The 26,164-nt window shown below is 44.3% G+C and overlaps 1 protein-coding gene across 1 annotated transcript in view; it reads left to right on the top strand.

Moving 5' to 3' along the window:
* The window catches only part of LOC124798089 (zwei Ig domain protein zig-8-like), a gene marked incomplete at its 5' end in the record, with an annotated part of 169,720 nt that overhangs the window by 66,769 nt on the left and 76,787 nt on the right, over positions 1-26,164 (top strand). The window contains one exon of the mRNA XM_047261331.1: positions 17,310-17,468. Coding sequence (XP_047117287.1) covers positions 17,310-17,468 — 159 coding nt within the window. The remainder of the gene's footprint in view (positions 1-17,309; positions 17,469-26,164) is intronic.

Below are 26,164 nucleotides of genomic sequence, written 5' to 3'. Positions count from 1 at the left end.
CTGATGTGGGTTTCGAAATATGTCATGAGCTTTTAGATGTGTAATTGATTTTTTCCCATCTGCGTTTAGATACCAGTGTGCTAAAAAGAGGAATATAAAAAATTAGAGCCTTAACGTCGCTGACACCAAAAGTAAATATAAACTAAGCCCACTCAACGTTTGAGCAGTGAAGAACACCAGAGCAGCAGTGGAACATAGAAATTTTTCTCTACCTGACATTGCCTTCAAAAAAAGGAGCTAAAACTCGAAAAAGTGTTTGTGTTCTACTTAGAGTTACATAGATACTTACTTATTTATTTGGGGTTGTAAGTGAAGGGAGTGCTCTAAGAAGAGTTTGAGACTGTCTGTTAATAGTTTCGACTGGTGTTGTGAATTTTTTTCAGCAAGGTAACACCAGTTTGGTAACATCGTCATTTTACAGCTGGATTGTGATATTAGAAATAAATAAACTGCGTGAAATCCATCCCTGCAAATTGTTTGAATAAATAATATTCCGCACTGACTTAATTCATGTAGACTGCTTAAATAAACAATATCATTGAAAATTCAGTATACAACAGACCAATGCCTTAATTTGTTTAATGCAATGTGCTATCGTGACGTCCTCTCTGTCCAACAGTCCAACATTGAGTGTGTGGTTTTTCCCCCATTTCCAGGAGTGGGCAGTGGTGGGGATGGGTGACGTTATTGTAGTGAGGAGGGAGTTCCGTTAGCAGAGGTAGCCTAACTGCCTTATTTTCCTGCAAAACTTTTAATTTTCTGCCGTTTTTCTGGGGGCGAGGCGTGGAGTGGCGTGTGGCAGAGCAGGGCTTTCCCAGTGGGGTGGTTGGGAAGGCGCCAAGTCGTCATCATGGGGTGGGGTATTTAACTAAGCAATCTATTTAATTTGATAACAAAAGTGCTCCAGAACAGGTTTTAACGTACTACCATAGGCATCGACGGAGAGAGGTAGAGGGACAGTAAAACTGCTGCTAGGTGCTAAGTGTTGGATGTCCAAGACTCTCTACAGAAAGTGGAGTTTGGAGGCTTGTTTCCTCTGTAAAGTAGGCTAGATGGTGATCGCTGGCAGAACTGTGGAAAGAGCACAATGATGGGGCAAGCAGAAGTGTTTTGAAGCACACCATTTGTCATAGATAGTTGAACGGGGAGCTCCGGAGCCGACCACCCCTACGTGGTCAAATGTTGACGCAATATCATCAAATACGATTGCAGCGGGCTTTGGGCCATCAGGATTTAACCGTCGATCAATGGAAACGTGTCGGCTCTTTGGGTGAAATACATTTTTACCGAACTAGGGCGGAGGTAGTCTGCACAAACGCTGTCATCGAGGTTAACGGCGACTCGAAACGTGTGGCTCGCCACAGTCGCAGGCTGGTGGGAGCAGTCTTATGCAGTGGGAGACATTTTCCTGCGCTTTCATGGGGCCTGTGATAGTAATCAAGGAGCCGCTTACTGGAGCGAACCACCTGCATCTCTTCATGCTTGATCTCTTTAGCGTTGCGATGCCATCTTTCGGCAGTATAAGTGTCCGTGTGTCGCAGGCAGAATCGTGCTACAGTGGTCTGAGGAGCATTGAAGCGAACTCACGTTGGGCTCGGCGGCCAGATTCGCCTGATGTAAATCCCATGGATCCGATCAGAGTCGCTATCTGGGGCCAGCAACGCGTACGAAAATCAGTGTCGCGTCATTTACCCGAGTTACATGACATGTTGGTATGCATCTAATGCCACACACGTCCACAAACCTACCAACTAACTGTCCGACCCGTGGTACACAGAACCAGTCATGTATTTCGTTCCAAGACGGACAAACGTGTTACTAATCAGGTTATCACGATGTTTCCGCTCATCGGTGTACGTTGCTACATACTTTTCGAATACAATAAGCGTATATTCAAAAGTTGTTGACAGTTATTCTGCTGTACTTACACTAACGCGCCAAAACAATACCTGACACGGTGACAACGGTGTATGTGCGTAGAGAAAACAAGTGAAGAGTCCTTCCAGAGATGACAGGAGGCACAAATGGGTAAATACAGTGACAACAAGCGACTTCCGCAAAGGTCAGACTGACATCACCCGTCACCTGGAAACGAGCATCTCGGAAACGACTAATTTCGTCTCCTGCTCGCGTGCTGCTGTCGAAACAGTTTGTGGGAACTGGCTGAATACGAAATCACGTGACTGATGTCCACGTCTCATCACATAGCGTGGAAGTCGGAGGATTGACCACGCTCTGAAGCGTATTAAGCTGCGAGCTGCCGCAAAGCTGCTGACAGAGCGGAACAGTGCTGGAAGCACAACAGTATCGGAACACACCGTTCAGCGCACGTTGCTGAACATGTGGTTCCGCAACAGACGATCTCTACGTTTTCGCCTGTTGACCCGACGACATCGTATCGCCTGGTTGGACGAATCAAATTTATTGCTACATTATGTCGATGGTCGTATCCGAAGACGCCGTCAGCCAGGCGAATGACTGCTCAATGTATGCACCGTACCAAGACACAGGCCGCTGGAGGATTATTGTGTAATGGAAGACCTTCAACTGTGTTTCCATGGGACCTAAGGAAGCAATCGAAGACATAGCGATAAATATTGATTACGTGCATATTAATACTCACCATCTTAATCCCCTCATGCCCGATGTCCTTCACGTCGGCGATGGCCTACCCCAGCTGCAGAATTGATCGTGTCACGAGAAAACTAGCTGCAGTGTGTTGAGGAGCATGGTAGTAAACATCTTATGTCTTGATACAAAGTTTGCCTCTTCTGAAGCCGATGGAACACGTTTGGGGTACTGTCTGGCTCTAGGTCCTCCCTCATAAATCAGCGGGACGTAATTCGGGGGAATTGCGTGACCTGTGCACGAACGTCTGATGCTGCAGACCCCCAGAACTCTGCCGAGGGCTTGTCGAATTCCTGACACGGGTTGCCGGTCTTGTATTTCATTCGAAATGTGGACCAACACGCTTTCAGTCAATGTATTTCGAGTTTCATGATCCAATGAGTTGGCTGACTGACGTGCATTTTAGGATTTCAGCGATTTCTTTGAGTAGCACTCGTTGGACACTGCGGCACTGCGAATCGTCAGTGTTGCTTCAACTGCTGGGTGGTCAACTGGACGTGACTGCGAGGAACAAGAACAGGTGATGTATTTCTGTTGTTGAGGAGGAAGGGTAGTATCACGGAATATCTCACTCAGCGCATCGTAGACCGGCGAGCTCGATGACTTCATTTGATGCGCCAGACTCTATCAGTGTCCAACGGCTCCACGTTATGTCGTAAATCAAGGAGGTGTGGGATTTAACCTCCAACGTTGGTGCTAGGTAGGACGATGGCTACCGTTCACCCTCACCCCCTAGATAGTTACTTATGGTGGCGACATGATCTCGAGAAACTAGGATTGGATCTGGCATTTGACAGGATGAGGGATGTCATGTGAAACAACGAGGCCTTCTGCGGAAGTGACTAGTTGCTGGGCGACGATAAACTTAGACACTGTTAGTATGGTAATGAGAAAAATAAATATTTTGCAAGCAGTATTTTTGATCAATCAATATGCAATAGTTCAACAAAGCAATAACGAAAGAGTCCATCAAGATTTTTCTACGAATACCCCCGAACACAAACACTGCACAGCCGCTGTTCAGTGGTTGGTACAAGTAACGGAGACTGGAGATACACGGAGCCTGACACGCAAAGCGACCACCGAACACGGCCTGCTGGGTCGGAAAGTGGCGATGAAATGGAGCCTAACTTGGGGGAGCGGTGAATGCATTTCGCAAAGGAGCTCGGGGCTGCGGCCGCTCCAGGCAACTTTCCGCAGAGTCACGTGACCCCTGCAAGTCCACACACACGGCGAGTCGCGCCCGGCTCAAGTTTCCAGCAGTGGCTGCGACGGAGTCAGGAACTCAATACAATCTCCCCCCCCCCCCCCCCCCCCTCTGATCCCGTCTCGATCAGTTTCGCCTTTAGCCCCAGCTATGCGTACCACTGCTGCGGCTGTAGAAGAGATAGCCACAGTCTGATGAAACCGTCTAAATCGATTAACGTACTCGATTAAACCTGCCTCAGCCAGTTTTTACTGGCTCGGCACCCAGAATCTCGTCAGTAAATCTTTGTAGACGCAGCGAATCCGCTTCAGATCACATATTTCACCTGTGCTGACACATATAAAGCTGCCTACCGCACATGGGTTTAGCCTAAATTATTCTCGTATATATGTGACATACTGCTTCGTGATTTAAATAACGCGTGGCACAAGCGAAACGAAAGGAAATAACTGAGGAAACGAAAACACCTTTTACTGTCAGAAATGAAAATGAAATGGATTTTGCTAAGAAGTTATATCAATAATGCAAGCTACACAGTCCAGAGTCAGAAGAATGTTTCCGACAAATGAGAGTGTTAAGATGCAAATATTATTAAACACATGCTTCAAAGTCATTTGTCATATAATGAAGTCTATGGTAACCGTATATCCCGAGACCAGAAGACGACATATGTTGCTAAAACGAAAAAATAAATGCGCTTCCCTACAAACATGCGAGTCAACAGTGGTAGATTAGATGTGGTGGAAACTGAGGTCGTGTAAGTAACTGCCGAAGAACAGCAGAGAAGGCGCAACTGTATCGCTTTATTGGTCCATAGAAGTTGTGTGAATAACTCGTATATGAAGGTGAGTAGCAGCTGCCTCATTGGAGTACTGTGTAACTTCGAACATGGGATCGAAGGCTCTACATCCTGAAGAGGCAGCTGCAATCAGATTCCTGTAAACACCTGCACTGGCCGAAAAGCGCCATCCACATACAGCGTCGTGAGTAAGATGGCTCCAGATAAGTAAACTAAGCATGCAATATTACCAGACAGTCGTTTGCCTTTGCCATTACGTTCATATAAAGATGCGCTCTTCATCCTTAACTGTGTCACTCCTTTCTGTGGTCATGCTGCGCTCCAACTATGTAATCCAGCTCGTACAGTTAATAGGCCCAACGATTTTTTTTAATAGTTGTTTTAGCGGGTGGTCTTTGCCTAACCTCCCGGAGAACTAATTTGTTCATGTGAAGACTAAGAGAAGTGATTCTTGCAAACATATACCCTCAACCTTCTAGTAGGAACTATATAGAGTTTCTCGTTCAGTGAAAATATGATAACAAATATTCGCGCACGGTGACAGATAGGGGATTCGTGGAAGCCGCCCTTTATTACGTTATCGACATACGAAACTCTTATGCCGGAAGTTATTTTCATTGCAACGAAGTAGAAAGAGTCGCCAACAAGTGCTTTTAATATCTTACTGCTATTCGCACTGGTAAATCGAGAACGGCCCACGATAGTAATCCTCATTCTTACAAACTGCGTTCTCCGTATTTCTGCCAAATTCTATTTCTGCTTGTAGCAAATGTGCTGTATTAAATCGTCAAGGCTATCAATTAATTGTCATTGACCCTTGCTCTCATTTAATTGGATTCTTTTCAACAACACTGCATGAATTCAACAAAATCTTAGAGCTATGGTTGTTTGTAACATCCAAGACCGGCCTAAATGTCTGGGCTGCAGTGATTCACGACACATTTGGAGTTATTCTTCCACCTCTAAACGACTATCGGCCATCGTGTCTCTCTGATAGTTATTTCCAGCTACAGACGAAGATGTTCTGTATCAAAGCGGGCAACACCAGTACTTTTAGCAAGATGAACCATCTCCCAAAGTGAGAAAATTCACTGCACAAACTTGAAGTTGGAGTGACAATGCCGGACATGTTAACTTAGACAAAATAAACCCATCGCATGATGCATGACTCATCTATTTGTGAGTATACGTAAAGGGCCGCCGCAGAGGGCACAAGTCATATGTGTAATCGTCGGATTTTTAATTTCGTGCTAAAAATAACGTTGTTGTGAATTTTAAGGGAGACGTCCGCTCTACTCGACTTTTGGTGCTCAGCGACGTCAGAAAACCGGTGCAAATTTCTCGCCTGCTATCGAGCTTCGTGGTCATATGTCACATCGAGATTCGGATAAATGCCCGTGGTATTATTTCTAAAAAGCAACAGTACAGCAAGCATTTTAATGCATAATCTTAGGTTCCTCCCCAGTTACACCCTCTGAAATTGCAAAATTTAAAAAAAATTCTGACAAGCTATAATATTAATATAATTGCTGCTCGTTTCACTCGCGGAAATTTAACTGTGTTCTTTTAATTAGACTGGTGTCACAGAAGCGAAGAAACTCTTTCGTGACAGAGGGCGCTGTTATGTCCATGTAGCAGTACATACTGTTATTAAATTCAGAAGAAATTCCTATAGCTTGCCACAAAGTGTTGTGTCCCGAGAGGGACACGTTTTAATTACAAGGGCTTACCTCGATCTATGGCGAGTTTTACGTGGGCAGCTGGTTGGTCTCCACCCTTTAAAGAACCTATAAGCTAAGGTGGTGTTCAGAGACAGAGAACTCTGCGTAAATCCCACGGAATCTCAGGTTGAATTAAACTCCGGATAGCAAAGTTCAATGACAGTTCACTTCTGGTTCTTCTGGCGTTCACTCACGTGTTCAGTGCACGACACTACTGCATGCTGCTCTCTCAGCTGTAAGAGTCAGCTGCTTCCTATCTCGCGGTCCTGTGACTATCTTCTCAGTACCGTCTCGTTCCCGACACGGATCTGAATATCGTAAGACCACAGCCTGACGCCGCAAGTCACGAGGGCAGCGGCCCAGACGGCTGCCTACTGTGATGTCCTTTCGTCAGGTGTGAGTCCCCTCCTTATAGCGCTCAGCAAGTTGCTGGAACATTCCCTCTGACTCACATCGCCGGCAAGGTCGTGTACATTGACGTATTTGGGCAACTCGTGAGGCACTTACGTCACTGTGACGCGCTGATGTACGGGACCTGGGTCTCGCGCTGGCTGACCGTACTGTCTCCATGTGCACCGCCGTCGACGCCCTGTCGCTGTTTGAATAACCGATTGCACCATCGCTTTCTCCGTCTTCCCTGGACGGGTCCTAGTTACAAGTTGAATGTACTGACGTATTTCGTCACTTCATATTGGGATACGCGACAAAATGCGAAGAAGAAAAATATCACAACACACCAGGAACCGAACCTACTTCATTCTCCTTCATCGTTCCGTGTATCTACTCACTATGCTAGCTTTTCATTTTTTTATTTGGACCAAACCTCTCCTCCTAGCCCGTCGTTTTGCTCTCCAGTTATGCCTCCAATGGCGACCACGTCTGCTATACTAAAAAAAAAAAAAAAAAAGAAAAAGTTATACTCCGTTAATACTGTGCCATCATAATTTTTTAAGACAAGGATTACTTCTTCGTAAGCGCATAAATCATGCGATTTTATCTTCCACCAGGGCAAACGACCGCCGCGCGGGATTAGCCGAGCGGTCTTAGGCGCTGCAGTCATGGACTGTGCGAATGGTCCCGGCGGAGTTTCGAGTCCTCCCTCGGGCATGGGTGTGTGTGTGTTATTTAGGTTAAATAGTGTGTAAGTTTAGGGACTGACGACCTTATCAGTTAAGTCCAATAAGATTGCACACACATTTCAACAATTTTTTTTTTTTGAGAAATGACGTCTCCTTAATCCGAAAAAAATTTAACAGTAAATAAAATGTAAAATTGATGCATTCTCGATGAGCTGGATTTGATAGCTATAGTAGTGCCAGTGATGAATAGGCTATAAAGGAAGGAAACTGTAAATGATAAGTGACTCCTCCGGCCAATGTAATAAATCTCAGGTAAGTAGCTGTAACAAAGTTCCACGTTCTGTTGTCCTTGTCTGTATACCTGATGGAGAACATTTTTAAAAAGAAGTAGTTCAGCTGTCTCCTTACACTATTCACTGTGATTTCTATAACATCGTTCTTTATTTCCCAGTTAGTCAGATCAACGGTGAAGTTTTCTCGACCATGTTTGTCATCAAGGAAACTATTGTTTGGTTTCCAGTGGCTCTTGTCACGCGGAACAGGTCTCGGGGATTCTCCGACTTCAGTACAAACTGCGTGGTGATCGGTCATGCTGAGTGGTATAACTTCGCGTCCGTCTATGTTGATATATTCCGAAACATAAAACCTGTCCAGTCGGAATGCCTTAATTTAACTTACGCGATCGTAACGGGTCTTCTGGGTGTTAGGGTTTTCGACTTATCTTTTGCACTGACAACATTTGTTACATCTCGCTGTGGCCCACGCATCGGAAAGGTCAATCTTCATATCCGTGACACGAAGTGCACAGTTAAAGTCACCTCCTAGTATCAGTCCATTATGAGAGTTTCTTAGACAGTAAGTAAGAGTTTTCAGGAAAAAAGGGAGTAATGTCACCGGTCACTCCTTTTATCTTCCTTTTGTGACTTGCCCGTGTCACTGATAGGGCACTAGTCGCTTGACCAACTTTTATTGTTTGCAATGACTCACTCATTTCTATTACCTCTCACTAACTCTTGCTACTTTCTCCTTATGCTCTAACTCTTCCATAGAAACATTTTGATGTTCCTAGTTAAGTGTGCCATTAGTCATGCAGATAGAATCATCGTCGTTTGGTTTACTTTTATTGTCAGTTTCACTGTTCTCCATTAGGGGACGGAATCTGAGAATTCCTCATCCACATTTCTTCCAGGCCCTGTTGTACCCATACTTGAGTCAATCCGGCCTAACAGTACAGCTGCGTATGCTACTACTCATGGCTCACGTTTTTCAATTGGCTACCATGCAGGGCATCTACGGCCACAATTCTCCCCCAGATATCCAGTTGAATTGCATATGGAGCATGAGCGAGGTTACTTGTCATACACGACATACGCCCAAGACCGCGTACAGTCACATAAAGGGATGTGTGCTTTCGTAGTTTTACTTTAGCAGTTCGATCGCAGTTGAACTTGCCATAACACCCATAATTTTCTGATACTTCAAACTATCGGGTGTTGAAGCTGGTGCTGGGTTATCGTGGTCTTCTCCTGATCGTAGACATTTTAATTTGTGGTTCTCTTCGGCTGTGGCGTCGTCGTGTGTACAGCTCTCGACCTAAACCGTACGTAGTGTTGCCGGAGTGTACTAGCAATTATTTTGTTTTACATGAATTACAGGGCGACGAAGCTTCAATTCAGTTATTATACTCTGTTAACTTATAAGAACACATATTAAGAACCAACACCTCGCTTTAAACAGACACAGCTCGTTTAAATCTGATTTCTATACACACATCAGAAAAAGGTTTTCATCACCTCGGTTCCCAGAGTTCCGACAACTGTACAGAAAATTGGAGCAGAGATCAACACAAAAATCATTTTCGAGCTTTTCATTACTTATGAAATCAACACATTACATGTTGTAGCACCACTCAGCGAGACCTTAAGAGGTGGCAGTCCAGATTGCTGTACAATCCGATACCTCTAATACCCAATAGCATATCCTCCCGCATTGATGCATGTCTGTATTCGTAGTGGCATACTCTCCACAAGTTCATCGAGGCACTGTTGGTCCAGATTGTCCCACTCCTCGTCGGCGATTCGGCGTACATCCCTCAGAGTGTTTGGTGGGTCACGTCGTCCATATGCAGCCCTTTTCAATCTATCCCAAACCTGTTCGACAGGGTTCATGTCTGGAGAACATGCTGGCCGCTCCAGTCGAGCGATGTCGTTATCCTGAAGGACGTCATTGACAAGATGTGCACGAAGGGGGCGCGAATTGTCGTCCATGAAGACGAATGTCCCGCCAATATGCTGCCGATATGGTTGCACTATGGGTCGGAGGACGGCATTCACGTATGGTACAGCCGTTTCGACGGCTTCTACGACTACCAGCGGCGTACGTCGGCCCCATATAAAGCCACCCCAAAACTGCTACACTCACTAGACAGCCTGACCGGGCTGCCTCCAAACAAGTGTCCGACGATTATCTGGTTGAAGGCATACTCGTCGCTGAACAGAACGTGATGCCAAACCTGAGCGGTCCATTCGGCATGTTGTTGGGCCCATCTGTATCGCGCTGCATGGTGTTGTGGTTGCAAAGATGGACCGCATCATTAACGTCGGGAGTGAAGTTGCGCATCATGCAGCCTATTGTGCACTGTTTGAGTCGTGACACGACGTCCTGTGGCTTCGCGGAAAACATTATTCAATATGGTGGCGTTGCTGTCAGGGTTCCTCCGAGCCATAATCCGTAGGTAGCGGTCATCCACTGCAGAAGTAGTTCTTGGGCGGCCTAGCGAGGTATGTCATCGACAGTTCCTGTCTCCCTGTATCTCCTCCATGTCCGAACAACGTTGGTGTGGTTCACTTCGACACGCCTGGACACCTCCCTTGTTGAGAGCCGTTCCTGGCACAAAGTAACGATGCGGACGCGATCGAACCACGGTATTGACCGTCTAGGTACGGTTGAACTACAGACAACACGAGCCGTGTACCTCCTTCCTGGTGGAATGACTGGATCTGATCGGCTGTCGGACCCCCTCCGTCTAATAGCCGCTGCTCATGCATGGTTGTTTACATGTTTGGAAGGGTTTGGTGACGTCTCTGAACAGTCAAAGGGACTGTGTCCGTGATACAACATCCGCAGTCAATGTCTGTCTACAGGAGTTCTGGGAACCGGGGTGATGCAAAACTTATTTTGATGTTGTTGTTGTGGTGTTCAGTCCCGAGACTGGTTTGATGCAGCTCTCCATGCTACTCTATCCTGTGCAAGCTTCTTCATCTCCCAGTACCTACTGCAACCTACATCCTTCTGAATCTGCTTAGTGTATTGATCTCTTGGTCTCCTTCTACGATTTTTACTATCCACGCTGCCCTCCAATGCTAAATTTGTGATCCCTTGATGCCTCAAAACATGTCCTACCAACCGATCCCTTCTACTAGTCAAGTTGTGCCACAAACTTCCCTTCTCCCCAATCCTGTTCAATACCTCCTCATTAGTTACGTGATCTACCCACCTTATCTTCAGCATTCTTCTGTAGCACCACATTTCGAAAGCTTCTATTCTCTTCTTGTCCAAACTAGTTATCGTCCATGTTTCACTTCCATACATGGCTACACCCCATACAAATACTTTCAGAAACGACTTCCTCACACTTAAATCTATATTCGATGTTAACAAATTTCTCTTCTTCGGAAACGATTTCCTTGCCATTACCAGTCTACATTTTTATTTTGATGTGTGTAGTTTACAGTCACTGCGTGTGATACTAGATCTGTTTATCACACACGCTTCAGAACATGCTGGGTCGACGTAGTTATCTTCCCTGCACTTCTGATTTTGATTTTTAATTACAGGTGAGCAAAGTTTACAATCTTTCCTTTTTTGTTCTTTAGATAGGCCAATAAATATTCGCTAACAATTTATCAAAATATTCTAGCTAGTTCAAAGTTTATGTCCGACCAGTCATTCTGTCTACAGTATTGAAACTTTCTACTAACACTTGATTGTCGATATCGATACTGTTAATCTTTGCGAAAGTTAACTCTAGAATGCAGTTAATTTCACCTTTTACTTCTCATTAACGTCAAACATCACAAATTTTCAGTTGTAATTTCTGTTTAAATAAATTCAAATCTCTGAAACTATGACTTTAAATGATGACTTTTGTAAAATGATTGGTACACCTTTTACAATAATTTGGTATATTTTCAGTTTTCTCTCTAAACAACATGCAATAGAAGCAATCACAACAGCTATAATAACAGAAGTCACTGGACAGAAACCGGACCAGGAATCGCAATAGTAATAGATTAACAGTGATGGTTACGTGCATATAAAGGCAAAAACAAAGTGCGACATTACAGCTTTGTTCTCTTACAATTTTATGTTGTCAGTCGTTTTGCCTCCTTTTAATTAAAATTTTAGCTCAGGTACTTCGTAATGTACGTATTTTGTATGTAGACTATTGACTGCACTGTTAACTAGAATACTTATCCACTTCCTCACCAACAACTGGACGTCATCAGTCATGTATTTCCGAACAGCGAGAGCGGTAGGCCTTCCGGTGCTCTATTGAAAACTAAATTTCAAGGTCTCTGTCGTTGAGGAAGACATATTGACGTTTCCCTACAGCACAGAAGACCCTCAGAAGTGGTGAGGCGCTCTGCTGCACGCAGCCACGGCCTGCGTCTGGTCTCCACGCCGTCCAAACACGGACTGACGGTGAACTCAAACTAAAGGGAACACTGCCATTTTCCTTAGTATTGGTTTGTTGTATGCCACATACGGATTGGAAGAATTTCCATTTTCCTTGCTTTGTTTTGAAGGCTAACATTGCCTTTGTTTGATTAATTGTCATTTGATTATAAAAAAATCGTACCAAAAGTGACAGGTCTGTGTCAGATCTGCAATGCGCTGTCGCCTTTAAACGGAATACTGTCGTAACACAGAATTTATGATATGGCAACAACGTAATACGTGAATCCAATATGGCGTCTACAAAGTTCTTCATTTGTCGACCGCTGTCGACTTTCGTGCTTGCATCGAGCTCTAAGGAGGACACGTCATTCTGTCGTCAATGCACAGTAACGGTCTCCCCTGTGGTTGAGGGCCCACTGTGGAGTTGTAGGACACTCCTGCAAAGGGGACTGTGTGCTCTACGACCAATAAATGTTGTTCTGATCCAGCATGTGCTACGGCAAACCATAGACACCTCTAACAGCAGACTGCGTCTCTCTTATAAGTGTAACGGACGACACCACGCGAAACTGTGCAAAACATTTCACAATAACGGTAATCTGTGACTCAGGCAGTTTCTCGTGACAGTGTGCCGCCTTACCTTCTATCGCGGAACACTTAAGAACCTTCATCGTCTGCCATAGACTGAACCACCCCGATCTCATAGCGGCGTGGAGGAGAACTCCAACCGCCCAACCACTGCTTCACTGAGGCGTCCAGTGAAGTATGGCCATCTGCTAGTCTCAAGACACAATTAGCAACTAATGATGTGGTAATGTGCAACACACATTTAAGTTTTAACCAGCAGGTGAATACTGATGTGTCTTTTAAAGCTATCCTTCCAAAGCACTGAAAAGTTTGAACTGTGATGAGTACAGACCTAAGATAAAATTTAAAAAGAAGCTAAGTCGTCAACAACAAGGAACATGTGTCGTTCACAAATTGTCGGTACTCTGCTTTGTTTGTGTTGTCACGTGATTTCCGCACTAATATTGAGCATTTCTGGTTAAAATACATTATGAATATACACTGAAGAGCCAAAGAAACTGATAAACTGATACACCTGCCGAATATCGTGTAGAGCCCCCACGAACGAGCAGAAGTACCGCAATACGACGTGGCATGGACTCAAATAATATCTGAAGTAGTGCTGTACGGAATTCACACCATGAATCCTGCAGGACTATCCATAAATCCATATGAGGCGTTGGAAATGTCTTCTGAACAGCAGAACTCAGAAGAGTGTTTCTAGCGCCTTCTTCTTCTGTAGTGGTCAATCCAAGGATTGGTTTGCAACAGCTACAATGGCAGCTTGTCTCCATTCTGTGCGTCTTTCAGCTTTTCTCTTCATTTCTTTATAGGTGTTACATCTCACATGTTTCACGATTTGATCCATGTACCTCAGTCGTGGTCTTCTTCTTGGTCTTTTTCCCTCGACATATCCCTCTAAGATTGTGTTCAGGAGTCCTTTATGTCTTAATAGATGGCCTGTAAATTGCACTCTTCTTTTAACAATGAAACTCCAGAAGCTTCTCTTCTCACCTGCTCTTTCCAGAACCACTTCGTTTGTGACCTTGTCGATCCATTTTATTTTGAGCATGCGTCTATAGCACCACATTTCAAAAGAATTGACCTTCTCCTGTTCCTCTGTCCCGAGAGTCCATGTTTCACACCCATAGCATGCCACACTCCACACATATGATTTCAAAAATCTTTTCCTGGTTTCAAGGCTGATGCTCTTAGATGTTAATATGTTTTTCTTCTTGTTAAAAGCAGCCTTTGCTTGAGCTATTCTACTTCTCACTTCTGCCTTGCTCCTTCCATGGTTCAAATGGCTCTGAGCACTATGGGACTCAACTGCTGAGGTCATTAGTCCCCTAGAACTTAGAACTAGTTAAACCTAACTAACCTAAGGATATCACAAACATCCATGCCCGAGGCAGGACTCGAACCTGCAACCGTAGCGGTCTTGTGGTTCCAGACTGCAGCGCCTTTAACCGCACGGCCACTTAGGCCGGCTGCTCCTTCCATCCCTGGTAATATTACTGCCCAGATAAGTAAATTTATCAACTTGTTCAAGCAGTTCATTGCCTACATGTACTTGGACTTTCACTTGATCTTCTTTGTCGCATGCCATTACTTTTGTTTTTGCTTTATTAATTCTCATATTATATCCTTCACCCATAACTTTATCCATTCTATTCAGTAGGACTACAAGATCTTCTTCACTTTCAGCCAGGAAAGCTATATCATCGGCATATCTTATCATATCTATTCGTTGGCCATGAATTACTACACCTGTCTGTGAATTTTCCCTTACTTTTTTCAGCGCCTCTTCAATGTACACGTTAAAGATAACAGGGGATAGTGCGCAACCTTGTCGGACACCTTTCCGTATCTGCACCTCTTCTTGTTTTGTCCGTCCACGGATGACTGCTGTCTCGTTTTTGTACAGGTTCCATATCATTTTTCTATTTTTATGGTCTATTCCTACTTTTTTGAGCACCTCAAACATCTTATCCCATTTAACATTACCAAAGGCTTTCTCTACATCTACGAAAGCTATGTATGTTTTCAGGTTCTTATCTAGTCGTTTCTCTATTATTAGTTTTAGAGCAAATATTGCTTCTCTGGTTCCTCTATCTTTCCGGAGTCAAAACTGGTCTTCGGAGAGTGTAGCTTCGACTTTTTGTTCCATGCGTTTTAGGATAATTGAGGTTAATATTTTAGAGGCGTGAGTAACTAGGCTGAGTGTCCTATAATTTTCACATCTTGTAGCATTTGCCTTCTTTGGAATTGGGATCATAATGTTTTTCTCAAAGTCTGTAGGAATTCTACCCTGCTCGTACATGTTGAAAACAAGATTATACAACTCCTGATTCAGTTTTGCTCCTCCAGATTTCAGAAATTCGGCTGGCATATTGTCTATACCAGGCGATTTGTTGTTTTTCAATTTTTTCAGAGCTAGTTCAAACTCTACCTTTAATATAGGTTCGCCTATGTTGTGTGCATCTACTTCTGTTTCTTCTTCCAAGATGTTTTCAGACAGGTCTGGTCCGCTGTACAGTTTTCCTATATGTTGTTTCCATCTTCTTGCAACTTCATCATCGTCATCCAACATATTGCCATTTTCATCCATCACAGCCTTACACTTGTTTCTTCTGTCTCCAAAGCAATGTCTCACACATTGTCGATATTTCCCTTGCTCATGTTGTCCTCAACTGAAATACAGAGATCATCAAGGTATTTTTCTCTTGCTTGTTTTGCCTCTCTCTTGATTCTGTTTTTCAGTCTCTTGTATTTCTCTTGGTATTCCTTCTTCACAGAATTTTTTAATTTCCTTCTTTCTTCCATCATATTTAGTAGGTCATTAGTGATCCATTCCTTCCTTTTCTCTGTCCTTTCTTTTCCTATTACTTCTTCTGCTGCTTCTAAAATACCAGTTTTTATTTTTTCCCAGCTGCTTTGGATGTCATTGCAGCCCTCTGTATTTGTTTTCTTGTCTGTTTCTAGTTGATAGTGCTTCAGTGTATTTTCGTTTTTCAGGTTTGTCAAATCCCATTTACATGTACTTCTTCTTTTAATGTTCTTGAATTTTAGTTCAGTCGTCATCATAACGAGTATGTGGTCACTTTCCACATCACAGCCTGGATATGATCTGCTGTCCTTAACTTGGTTTTTAAATCTTTGCTTCACTAATATGAAGTCAATTTGGTATCTGTTAATGTCACCAGGCATTTTCCAGGTATATCTTCTTCTTGGATGATGATTAAAGAAGGTATTTGTAATGCAAAGTTTATTTCTTTGGCAGAATTCTACGAGTTTATCCCCTCTTTCATTTCTTAATCCTAATCCAAAATTCCCTGCCACTCTGTAGCAATTCTCGACGTTTGGGGTGTCGCATTTTCATTCTGGAATTGCCGTCGAAATGCACAATGGACATGAATGCATGCAGGTGATCAGACAGGATGTTTAAGTACGTTTCACCTGTCAGAGACGTATCTAGACGTATCAGGGTTCCCATATCACTCCAACTGCATACATCCCACACCATTACAGAGCCTCCACCAGCTTGAAGAGTCTCCCGCTGACATGCAGTGTCCATGGATTCATGACGTTGTCTCCACACCGGTACACGTCCATCCACTCGATACAATTTGAACGGAACTCGTCCGACCAGGCAACATGCTTCCAGTCATCAGCAGTCCAATTTCGGTTTTGACGGGCCCAGGTGAGGCGCAAAGGTTTGTGTTGTGCAGTCAGCAAGGTACACGACTGGCCTTCTGCACCGAAAACCCATATCGATGATGTTTCGTTGAACGGTTCGCAAGCTGACGCTTGTTGATGGCCCAGCATTCAGATCTGCAGCAATTTGCAGAAGGGTTGCAGTTCTGTCATATTCAATGATTCTCTTCAGTCGTTGTTGGTCCCGATCTTGCTGGATCTTTTTACGGCCACAGCACTGTCGGAGATCTGATGTTTTACCGGATTCATGACATTCACGGTACACTCGTGAAATGGTCGTACGGGAAAACCCCACTTCATCGCTACCTCGGAGATTCTGTGTCCCACCGCTCGTGCGCCAATTATAACACTACATTCAAACTCACTTAAATGTTGACAACCTGTCACTGTAGCAGCAGTGCCGGCGGGGGTGGCCGAGCGGTTCTAGGCGCTACAGACTGGAACTGCGCGACCTCCACGGTCGCAGGTTCGAATCCTGCCTCGGGCATGGATGTGTGTTATGTCCTTAGGTTAGTTAGGTTTAAGTAGTTCTAAGTTCTAGGGGACTGATGACCACTGCAGTTAAGTCCCATAGTGCTCAGAGCAATTTTTTTTGTAGCAGCAGTAACTGATCCAACAACTGCGACAGACGCTTCTTGTTTTATATAGGCGTTGCCGAGCGCAGCGCCGTATACTGCCTGTTTACATACCTCTGTATTTGAATACGCATGCTTATACCAGTTTCTTTGTCGCTTCTGTGTATTAAAAGGCACGTCTTCCAGGTACGCTGACTGCTTTTTGCTTGCCACAGACAAAATAGATCACAGCCACCAGATTCATCTACCTGAAGTACTCGTGTGGACGCGATCCAGCCGCCCTCAGGCGTCTGTTATTAACTCTGTCTGTACTGTGAGGGGTTTCCCCGGCTGCAGGTGTCGTGGGTGCGACGCCGCGACTGGCACATCCTCACCTCGGGCCTCTTCACCTACACCAACGACGAGCGGTTCCAGGTGGCCCACTCCACTGACGAGGACTGGAGCCTCCAGATCAAGTACGTCCAGAAGCGTGACAACGGCACCTACGAATGTCAGGTGAGAATGCAGCCAAACATTCATGACTTGGATTCTTCCAGTGGTTTACAGCCAAAATATTAAACAATTTTTTGTGCTGTTATCCTCACTCTAAAGATGTTTTATTCATATCATTATTTAATCTCACGCTATTGCGTTGCTTTTCGTCAATTTATTTTAAAATTTACCCGAATAGCTTTCCCTAATTTGTTGACACAATCTGTAGAGAACTGTTGCATTAATACTGAAAAAAATGTAAATGATAAAATCATTTTTACAATTAATTGCGCTGTTTGCAAGATTCATTAAGCAATACTATTATTTCGGGCCATAATAATGTTGTCCGTATCTGAGTGGCCACCTTGTCTGATGATCATCCTGACGACTCCAGTTGTATTCCTGTTGTTTTTCTTGTTGGGATGACTGGTACAGGCGTATCCAGCTTCGTCATACTCACTGGGCTGCTACTTCAGTGAGGAGTAGAACTTTGTTTTATCATCCCCACTCCATATGTGTCTTACTCAAATTATTACTTAGCCACGTTTAAATATGGCACTTCCCAGTTTCCTTTCAAAGTTTTCCCAGATTTTCTCTGTTCGTATCGCACTAGCTCTTAAAGTGAGAGATTTGCACAAAGGGACTCTCGACGAATCCTTCCAGCATAATACAATTGGTGAGATGCTGCATATGGAAGTACAGAACTCATTTCCTCTATACAGTCTTGGGATCTCTGAAATTTTAAGGAAAATGCTGTTTTTCACAGTCATTTGACGGTGTCGCCAAAGGCAGAACGTCGTTTGATTATAATCGAAGGCATTTTAAATGAAAATTCGAGGCAAGGCCATTGGGGCTGTAATTATGGCTCTCCTGTTTCAAGCTGACGTTACAAATTTCCCTGTCACAAGGTTCAAGTAAGAGATGAGTATCGTATTTATGATTAAAAATTGATAACTGCGTGAAATTTTCCGAAATTTATGTTAGGAATATGGTCATTACAACCCTCAACATAGTGAGAAAGGGATATAAATACCAGCAGAAAAATCCTCCTATCGAAGCACAAAAAAGACAAATATGCCCCCGTTTACAAACTGGGGTACCGGCTGCCTCATTCTACCTACCTCAGCAGGTGCGAAAATTTTTCCAAGCTCTTTGGCATGCTAACATATTCGTGCCATTTTTAACATGCAGCTCACCTCCCACTCCCACAAGCTCCCCTATTTGTAACTCGCTCATAGCCACTAGTCCATCACTGTAGGCACCTCATACCCATCCACACCCACCTGCCCATTTTCACTCACTCATTTACCCAGCTCACCGCCATTACCTCTTTGCGTCTTTCACTGCATCCTGTCTGACAACTACAGACTCCTTCTTTCTGTCCTACTACTACTGTCTGCTCTCACTGTCACTATCTCCCTCTTACTCTCTCTTACTGCTACTATCCCATTCGTTCCTTCCCACTGCTGCTACCTCTTCCCACTGTCAGTATCTCTCGCTTCCTCCTTGTCATTATCGTACACTATCTCTCATTATCACTAGCTCTCACCCACTTTCACTTTCTGTTCTTCTTTCTCCCTCCCCCTCTGGTGCTGTCTCCTTCACTCTCTTCCTAGCACTGTTCACTGTTGTGTCACTGTGAACTATGTTCCATTGCGACTGTGTCTCTCTCTTTCCCTCACGCTGCTGTCTTTGTTGAGACGTCGTGGTATGGGAAAACTTAACCAAAACGTAAGGTAAGCAGAGCTCAAAGGCTGCAGGGAGGTTACAGTTTCAAACACAATTTAATTTTATTAAACATTAAAAAAACACTTGTTCATCGGTATATATTACAAAACACAATAAAAGTTTTTAACTCCAGCCCTGAAGGGCCGCTGAACATTCACAACTGTAATGTCAGCCTGACATTCTTAAGATTCTACGTAAGGAGATAATCACGGTCTGAAGGATCCAACACTTTTGATTAATTATTGACCAATACAATAAGTTACTGAAAGGAATGACTTCAATCATTCGGCCAGAAGGGCCGATCAAATATAACCACAAATGCTGTTTTAATAATGCTACAAGAATTCAAAACCAGCAGTTAATTTACTTCGTCCAAAAGAGCAGTACAGACCAAAAGACAAACTCATACACCAAAGTTGTTTTTTAATGAAACAGGCTAACAACGTAATATTAATAACCAAAAAGGGATAGTGACGTCGCCACTTGGCCTGAAGGGCCTGAATATCGGTTGTTGTTGTTGTTGTGGTCTTCAGTCCTGAGACTGGTTTGATGCAGCTCTCCATGCTACTCTATCCTGTGCAAGCTTCTTCATCTCCCAGTACCTACTGCAACCTACATCCTTCTGAATCTGCTTAGTGTATTGATCTCTTGGTCTCCCTCTACGATTTTTACCCTCCACGCTGCCCTCCAATGCTAAATTTGTGATCCCTTGATGCCTCAGAACATGTCCTACCAACCTATTCCTTCTTCTAGTCAAGTCGTGCCACAAACTTCTCTTCTCCCCAATCCTATTCAATACCTCCTCATTAGTTACGTGATCTACCCACCTTATCTTCAGCATTCTTCTGTAGCACCACATTAAATATTTGAGAATGGTTGTGTTAACTCACAACCATTCTCAAATGTTTATTACTACCGATATTCGCTGACATGCAGCGAACATCGGTAGTAATAAATATTTGAGAATAGTTGTGAGTTAGCACTTAAAACCAGCCCGTGCTCCTCAACACTAGGAAAAATTTACAATCAGCTGTGCTAAGACTAACCAGCAGAACAACTAGAAACTTCACCAACTTCACCAATCGTCCACATAGGGCATGACAGCAACTCTCTATAACACATAAAATAAAAATTATTAAACATTGAAACACATGGTTCAAATATAACGCCTATCTAGGCAGGAACTGTTAATGACGCCCACTGGCCTTCGTAAATCTTCGACTTAGTAAATGTGACGGCCAGTACTCGATAATGATACAACTCCACAAATTGTAAAATACATGATCGTTATTGCACTTGGATCAGAATAAAATTTCAACCCCAGATAATGTATAGGTTCAGTTATTAAGGCACAGAGAGTAAACACTCTTTTCTAGTGATAGTTACACTTGACAATATAACAACAGATCACTGAATCGGGATTTCGGGCACGCCTGAGCCTACTAAAATTGCGAAACACCATGGCACACGACCTTAGAGCAAAACACACCCGACGTCACGGGCAGAAATTGAGTGAGACACATCAAGTCAAGAAATTCTCACCGTTAGTCCGGAAGGCAGAAATGCATTCGGCGACAAGTTGCAACCAGCACCAACTCGAGTTATGTCAATCGCCCCAGTTCCGCCATAGCAACGCGGACACGCCGCGTCAACAGTTGCCACGCCGAGCTTCCTTATCACACAGCCCGTCCACAACGACTGCCGCCGTCCCGAGTACACACGCTCGTAGCGATCACGTGCGTTCACAGAAAGTTATACCACCTTTCCAGCAACATTGCGCTGCCGCACAACCGGAAACTAAACTCCCCGTCTCACTCCGACAAATCTCTCCCTACAGAACGCAGCGCCTCCGAAATTTAAAAGCAAACGGACCAATCGCGGCAGAGTAAAGCCAAGGCTCCGGAAGACGACACACCAGACCTAGGCCAAGATGAAGATGATACGGTTCACTTGTCTTCTTCGCTCTTTCTATACCACAACCGCTCTCTGCTATCTTCTTGTACTTACTACATTTCCGTCTCTTTCGCATTTCCACTGTCTCCTTGTCTCTCATCATTAAAACGCGAATACGTTCGCATATGGGAATTATTGGGATCTTTTTTTTATTTTTTATTTATTTATTTTTTTAACGGTGCTGAGAAAAGTAGAATAGGGAAACTGGTTTCCCACTTTTCAGTCAGAGCCTTTTGAACAGGAGCATATTCGCTTTTTGTGCTACCATAGCAGCATTTTCCCTCTGGTTTCTTTCTTTGCCTGCTGCAGGAGAGCATCTCACCCGTACGTAAAAATTCTGCGGATCAGTAAAGATTTGAAAGTTTACTTATACGAAAATGAAATAACACAAAACTAATTTGGGACCTCAGACAGTGTGCTTCATTACCAGAACCATTATTGTGATAAGGGAGACACTTCACAGCGTATTTCTCCGTCTCTTTCTACACTACGATTTCGCTTCACACTGTGTTTTACGTTCGTATTATAAGTGTACAAGTAGGGTAACTTTGAACCAGTATACCTCTGAACCAGATAAAGATATCAAAGAACTTTTCAAATTTGTCCTAAATCTGAATCTTAAGGGCATATCGTAAAAATTACAGGCGTTCGCTGTGCATAGCCGTGTTGGACTCCTCGACTTGGTTTTGGTACCGAAAAGAAATGTTTTTGGGCTGTTTCTCTATAACGGGTAAAAATTATTTGATGATGGGAAGATGGCATAATGTGCTGTCCTTGTTCTTTATATATCGGCTTCTTACCGTGAAAAAATAATGAAAAAGCTTTTTTCGGGTTTCCTGAGAAACCGCCCATCTGATGCCAAAAGAACCAACCGATTTGCTCCATTTGCCTAAGCTGGAGGAAGTGTGTAATACACTAACTTTTACCCTGTACTGCGGGCTAGAGTAATACGACCCTTTTGTTGTGTATACAAACGGTTCCTAGCCCTACGGCCACGCAAAACAGGTGACCCCAACTTTCTGTCACCAATAGAAGCGGAGAAATGATCCAAGGAATAATCATAGTATTATGCGCGGCGTTTTGGCGTTTTGTAACATATTCATCGAAAAGTACAGAGGTTCGAGGGGTCTCAAGTTATAATTTCAGCTGAATTTGGTTGGTTTGCAGGTCACAAGGGGAGTGTTCGAACTACAAAACCAGAGTAAAACAGACTGTAAATGCGGGGATACATCCGTTTTTCTGAATCAATTTCTCTTCATAAGTATCCATTTGTAGTAACAATATTTGCAAATTACAGTCATATTTCAAAAAAAGAGAAGTCGCTGTGTTGTACGTCCTTCCCTCAACCATCATTGAAGAGCAAATGGCGGTTTTATGAGGCAATTAAAAGACTGCAGGACAGGACAGAATGCACACAAAACAAGACCAACATGTGAACATGCAGCACTACTTTCGGTATCCCCACTGAACAAGTCAAATATCAAAAATCAATGTGACGACACTATCCAGACGTTTGCCACAGACTTTCCATTCTGCTCTTTTTGCTGTGTTTTAATCACTTCATTTAAATACGATACAGAAGTTCCTGTGTTGTTCACAATTACGATGCCTCGTTCCTTCGGATATGCGTGCTCGCACAGTCCAAAGGCCAGTCCACCACTTGCGGTAAGCGGGATATCCGGGCTCGAGTCCCGATCCGGCACCAATTTGCATTGTCGTCATTCCAGTATACAAGTGATAGCTGTCCACGTTCGTCAATACGAGTACATTCCATCTGATGTACTTCACTTACGCTCTAACTTTGCGTTTCGATGACGAATAAGGGAAGAACGTATAACGACACAGAAAATTACAGTTCTGCAATTATAGCTCCGTAAACATTGCATACTTTGCCAAACAATATCCATTTTGTGACTCTTGTGAAGATATTGGTCATAACGGTGTGGTCAGCGGTGATCTTAGTTCAGCGAATTGTGTTTCTGATGCCTTACTTTCGTTAACCTTTACGGACACGCAAATGCAGAGTTGTAAAAATTAATTATGTTGGTGAGTGGTAGGACCGACATAACTCCATTCGGTTTTGGTAGCAGTTAGAGCTGGGGTACTCATCGTGTTTCCAGTGCTTTTAAGACTCTTGGACCCTTTCCCTTACGATTTTTCATTCCCTTGTCGGGACTGGCTGGGAACAGTTTTCTTAAAGGCTTCACTCGAGCGTTGCTTTTGACATTTAAATGTCGAAACTGGTAATTTTGTAAGTAACTAAAAGCCGTAATTTTGAGGGGCGTGTGAACGATTGGGATGGCGACTGTGATCTTGATGTGCTGCAGAGGGTATCAGAGCTGCTATGTTATTGTTGGAAACAGAGTGGCTTACACTGTCTAGCCAGATATGGTAAACAGCAGGGCGGAACGGTATTGTGGCTCGGAGGGTGGACATGAAGTGGATGTGTGCAGCCAGTGTCGGTTGCCGGAGGGGTTTGCCGTGTGGCCGGTGGGTATTGGCTGAAGTTGTGGCAGCGCTCGGGCTGTACTGGGGTGTCATGGGAACGGAGGCGCTGCGCCGTTCAGGCTGGGAACTAGACCAGGCGGGAAAGGGTGGAAGGGGATTGGTTCTGGGAATTGTGGGTTGGCATTCGAATCGAAGATGGAATGAGAAGATATGTGAGTGTTGAAACAGGAGTGAGCACATCGAGGTTTATATGCTGATGAGCCAAAACAGAATGACCACTGTCCACCCCAACGTCGGATGCCGCGTGGTACCGCTGCTTACACGTGACGCAGTAAGAAAACGATCTAAGAGGAGCAGACACGGACGGGGGATCACACAAGCGAAGATGTGGGTGGAAATGGGGAAACCTATTGAGATAAGGTACCATGACTGATTGCTATTACGCAGAGCGTGTGGACGAGCGTTTCGAAAACGGTGAAGCTGGTCGAATGTACACATGCTACTCTCGTGAGCGCCTACGGAGAGAGTACGGTGGAACTAGCACTAGGCGCAAAGTGGATGTACGTCTACGACTCTTCACAGAATGAGGGGTGCGGGGGCTTGTCTACTTTGTAAGGTAGAACAGCTGGTGATCTATGGCATCTCTGTCGAAAGAGCAAATGCTGCTGCCCGCACAAGTGTTTCGGAACACACCATTCATTGTACATTGTTGAACATGGAGCTCCACAGCAGGCCACCCCCTTGTGTTTACATGTCGAGCCACCAACATCGTCAATTGCGGTTGCAGTGGGCAAGGGACAATCGGGATTCGACCGTCGATCAGTAGAAACGTGCCACATTTTCGGGTGAATCATATTTTTACTACGCTAGGTCCATGGTCGTCTGCGCAAATGCTGTCATCGAGGTGAAAGGCGGCTCCAAACGCGCAGTACGCCACGACCGCAGCCTGGTGGAAGCAGTATTACGATGTGGCAGATATTCTCCTGCGTTTGGATTGCAGACGTGGTAGGAATCGAATACACGCTGACAGCTGCGGACCATCAGCATCCCTTCAAGCTTGATGTCTTCCCCGATGGCGATGTCGTCTTTCAGCAGTATAATTGTTCGTGTCTCGGAGCCAGAACCGTGCTACAGTGGTTTGAGAAGCTTCATAGTGAACTCACGTTGATTTCTCGTGTGCGAAACAATTAGGCACACAAATCTGCGGCCCGTTATTTACGCAAATTACGTAACCTATGCCACACAACTCCACAAACCTACCAACCTACAGAATCATTTACGTATTTCGTTCCAAATATGGAGAAAGGATCTATTAAGGAGGTGGTCATCATGTTTTGACTCATAAGTGTATGTTACAGGTGTTGGCAAGCGTAGGGGATTGTTTGGTTGGAGTGGTACATCGTCACTGCGAATGGTGAATATTTTTCACGTTTTGTGTACGCAGATTTTGTCCCACATTCACATCTACATCTACGTCTACATTTATACTCCGCAAGCCACCCAATGTTGTGTGGCGGAGGGCACTTTACGTGCCACTGTCATTACCTCCCTTTCCTGTTCCAGTCGCGTATGGTTCGCGGGAAGAAAGACTCCCGGAAAGCCTCCGTGCGCGCTCGAATATCTCTAATTTTACATTCGTGATCTCCTCTGGAGGTATAAGTAGGGGGAAGCAATATATGATACCTCATCCGGAAACGCACCCTCTCGAAACCTGGACAGCAAGCTACACCGCGATGCAGAACGCCTCTCTTGCAGAGTCTGCCACTTCAGTTTGCTAAACATCTCCGTAACGCTATCACGCTTACCAAATAACCCTGTGACGAAACGCGCCGCTCTTCTTTGCATCTTCTCTATCTCCTTTGTCAACCCGACCTGGTACGGATCCCACAATGATGAGCAATACTCAGATATAGGTCGAACGAGTGTTTTGTAAGCCACCTCCTTTGTTGATGGACTACATTTTCTAAGGACTCTTCCAATGAATCTCAACCGGGCACCCACTTTACCAACAATTAATTTTATACGATCATTCCACTTCAAATCGTTCCGATCGCATGCTCCCAGATATTTAACAGAAGTAACTGCTACCAGTGTTTGTTCCGCTATCATATAATCATACAATAAAGGATCCTCCTTTCTATGTACTCGCAATACATTACATTTATCTATGTTAAGGGTCAGTTGCCACTCCCTGCACCAAGTGCCTATCTGCTGCAGACCTTCCTGCAAAAAATGGTGCAAATGGCTCTGAGCACTATGGGACTCAATTGCTGTGGTCATCAGCCCCCTAGAACTTAGAACTAATTAAACCTAACTAACCGAAGGACATCACACACATCCATGCCCAAGGCAGGATTCGAATCTGCGACCGTAGCAGCAGCGCGGCTCCGGACTGGAGCGCCTAGAACCGCACGACCACCGCGGCCGGCCGACCTTCCTGCAATTTTATAGTGCTGCTATTTCTCTGTATACTACAGCATCATCCGCGAAAACCCGCATGGAACTTCCGACACTATCTACTAGGTCATTTATATATATTATGAAAAGCAGTGGTCCCATAACACTCCCCTGTGAACGCCAGAGGTTACTTT

The sequence above is a fragment of the Schistocerca piceifrons genome, chromosome 5 (assembly GCF_021461385.2).
Source record: "Schistocerca piceifrons isolate TAMUIC-IGC-003096 chromosome 5, iqSchPice1.1, whole genome shotgun sequence".
Lineage (NCBI taxonomy): Eukaryota > Metazoa > Arthropoda > Insecta > Orthoptera > Acrididae > Schistocerca > Schistocerca piceifrons.
Note: the sequence above shows the minus strand (reverse complement) of the source record. Positions and strands in the feature narration are given on the sequence as shown.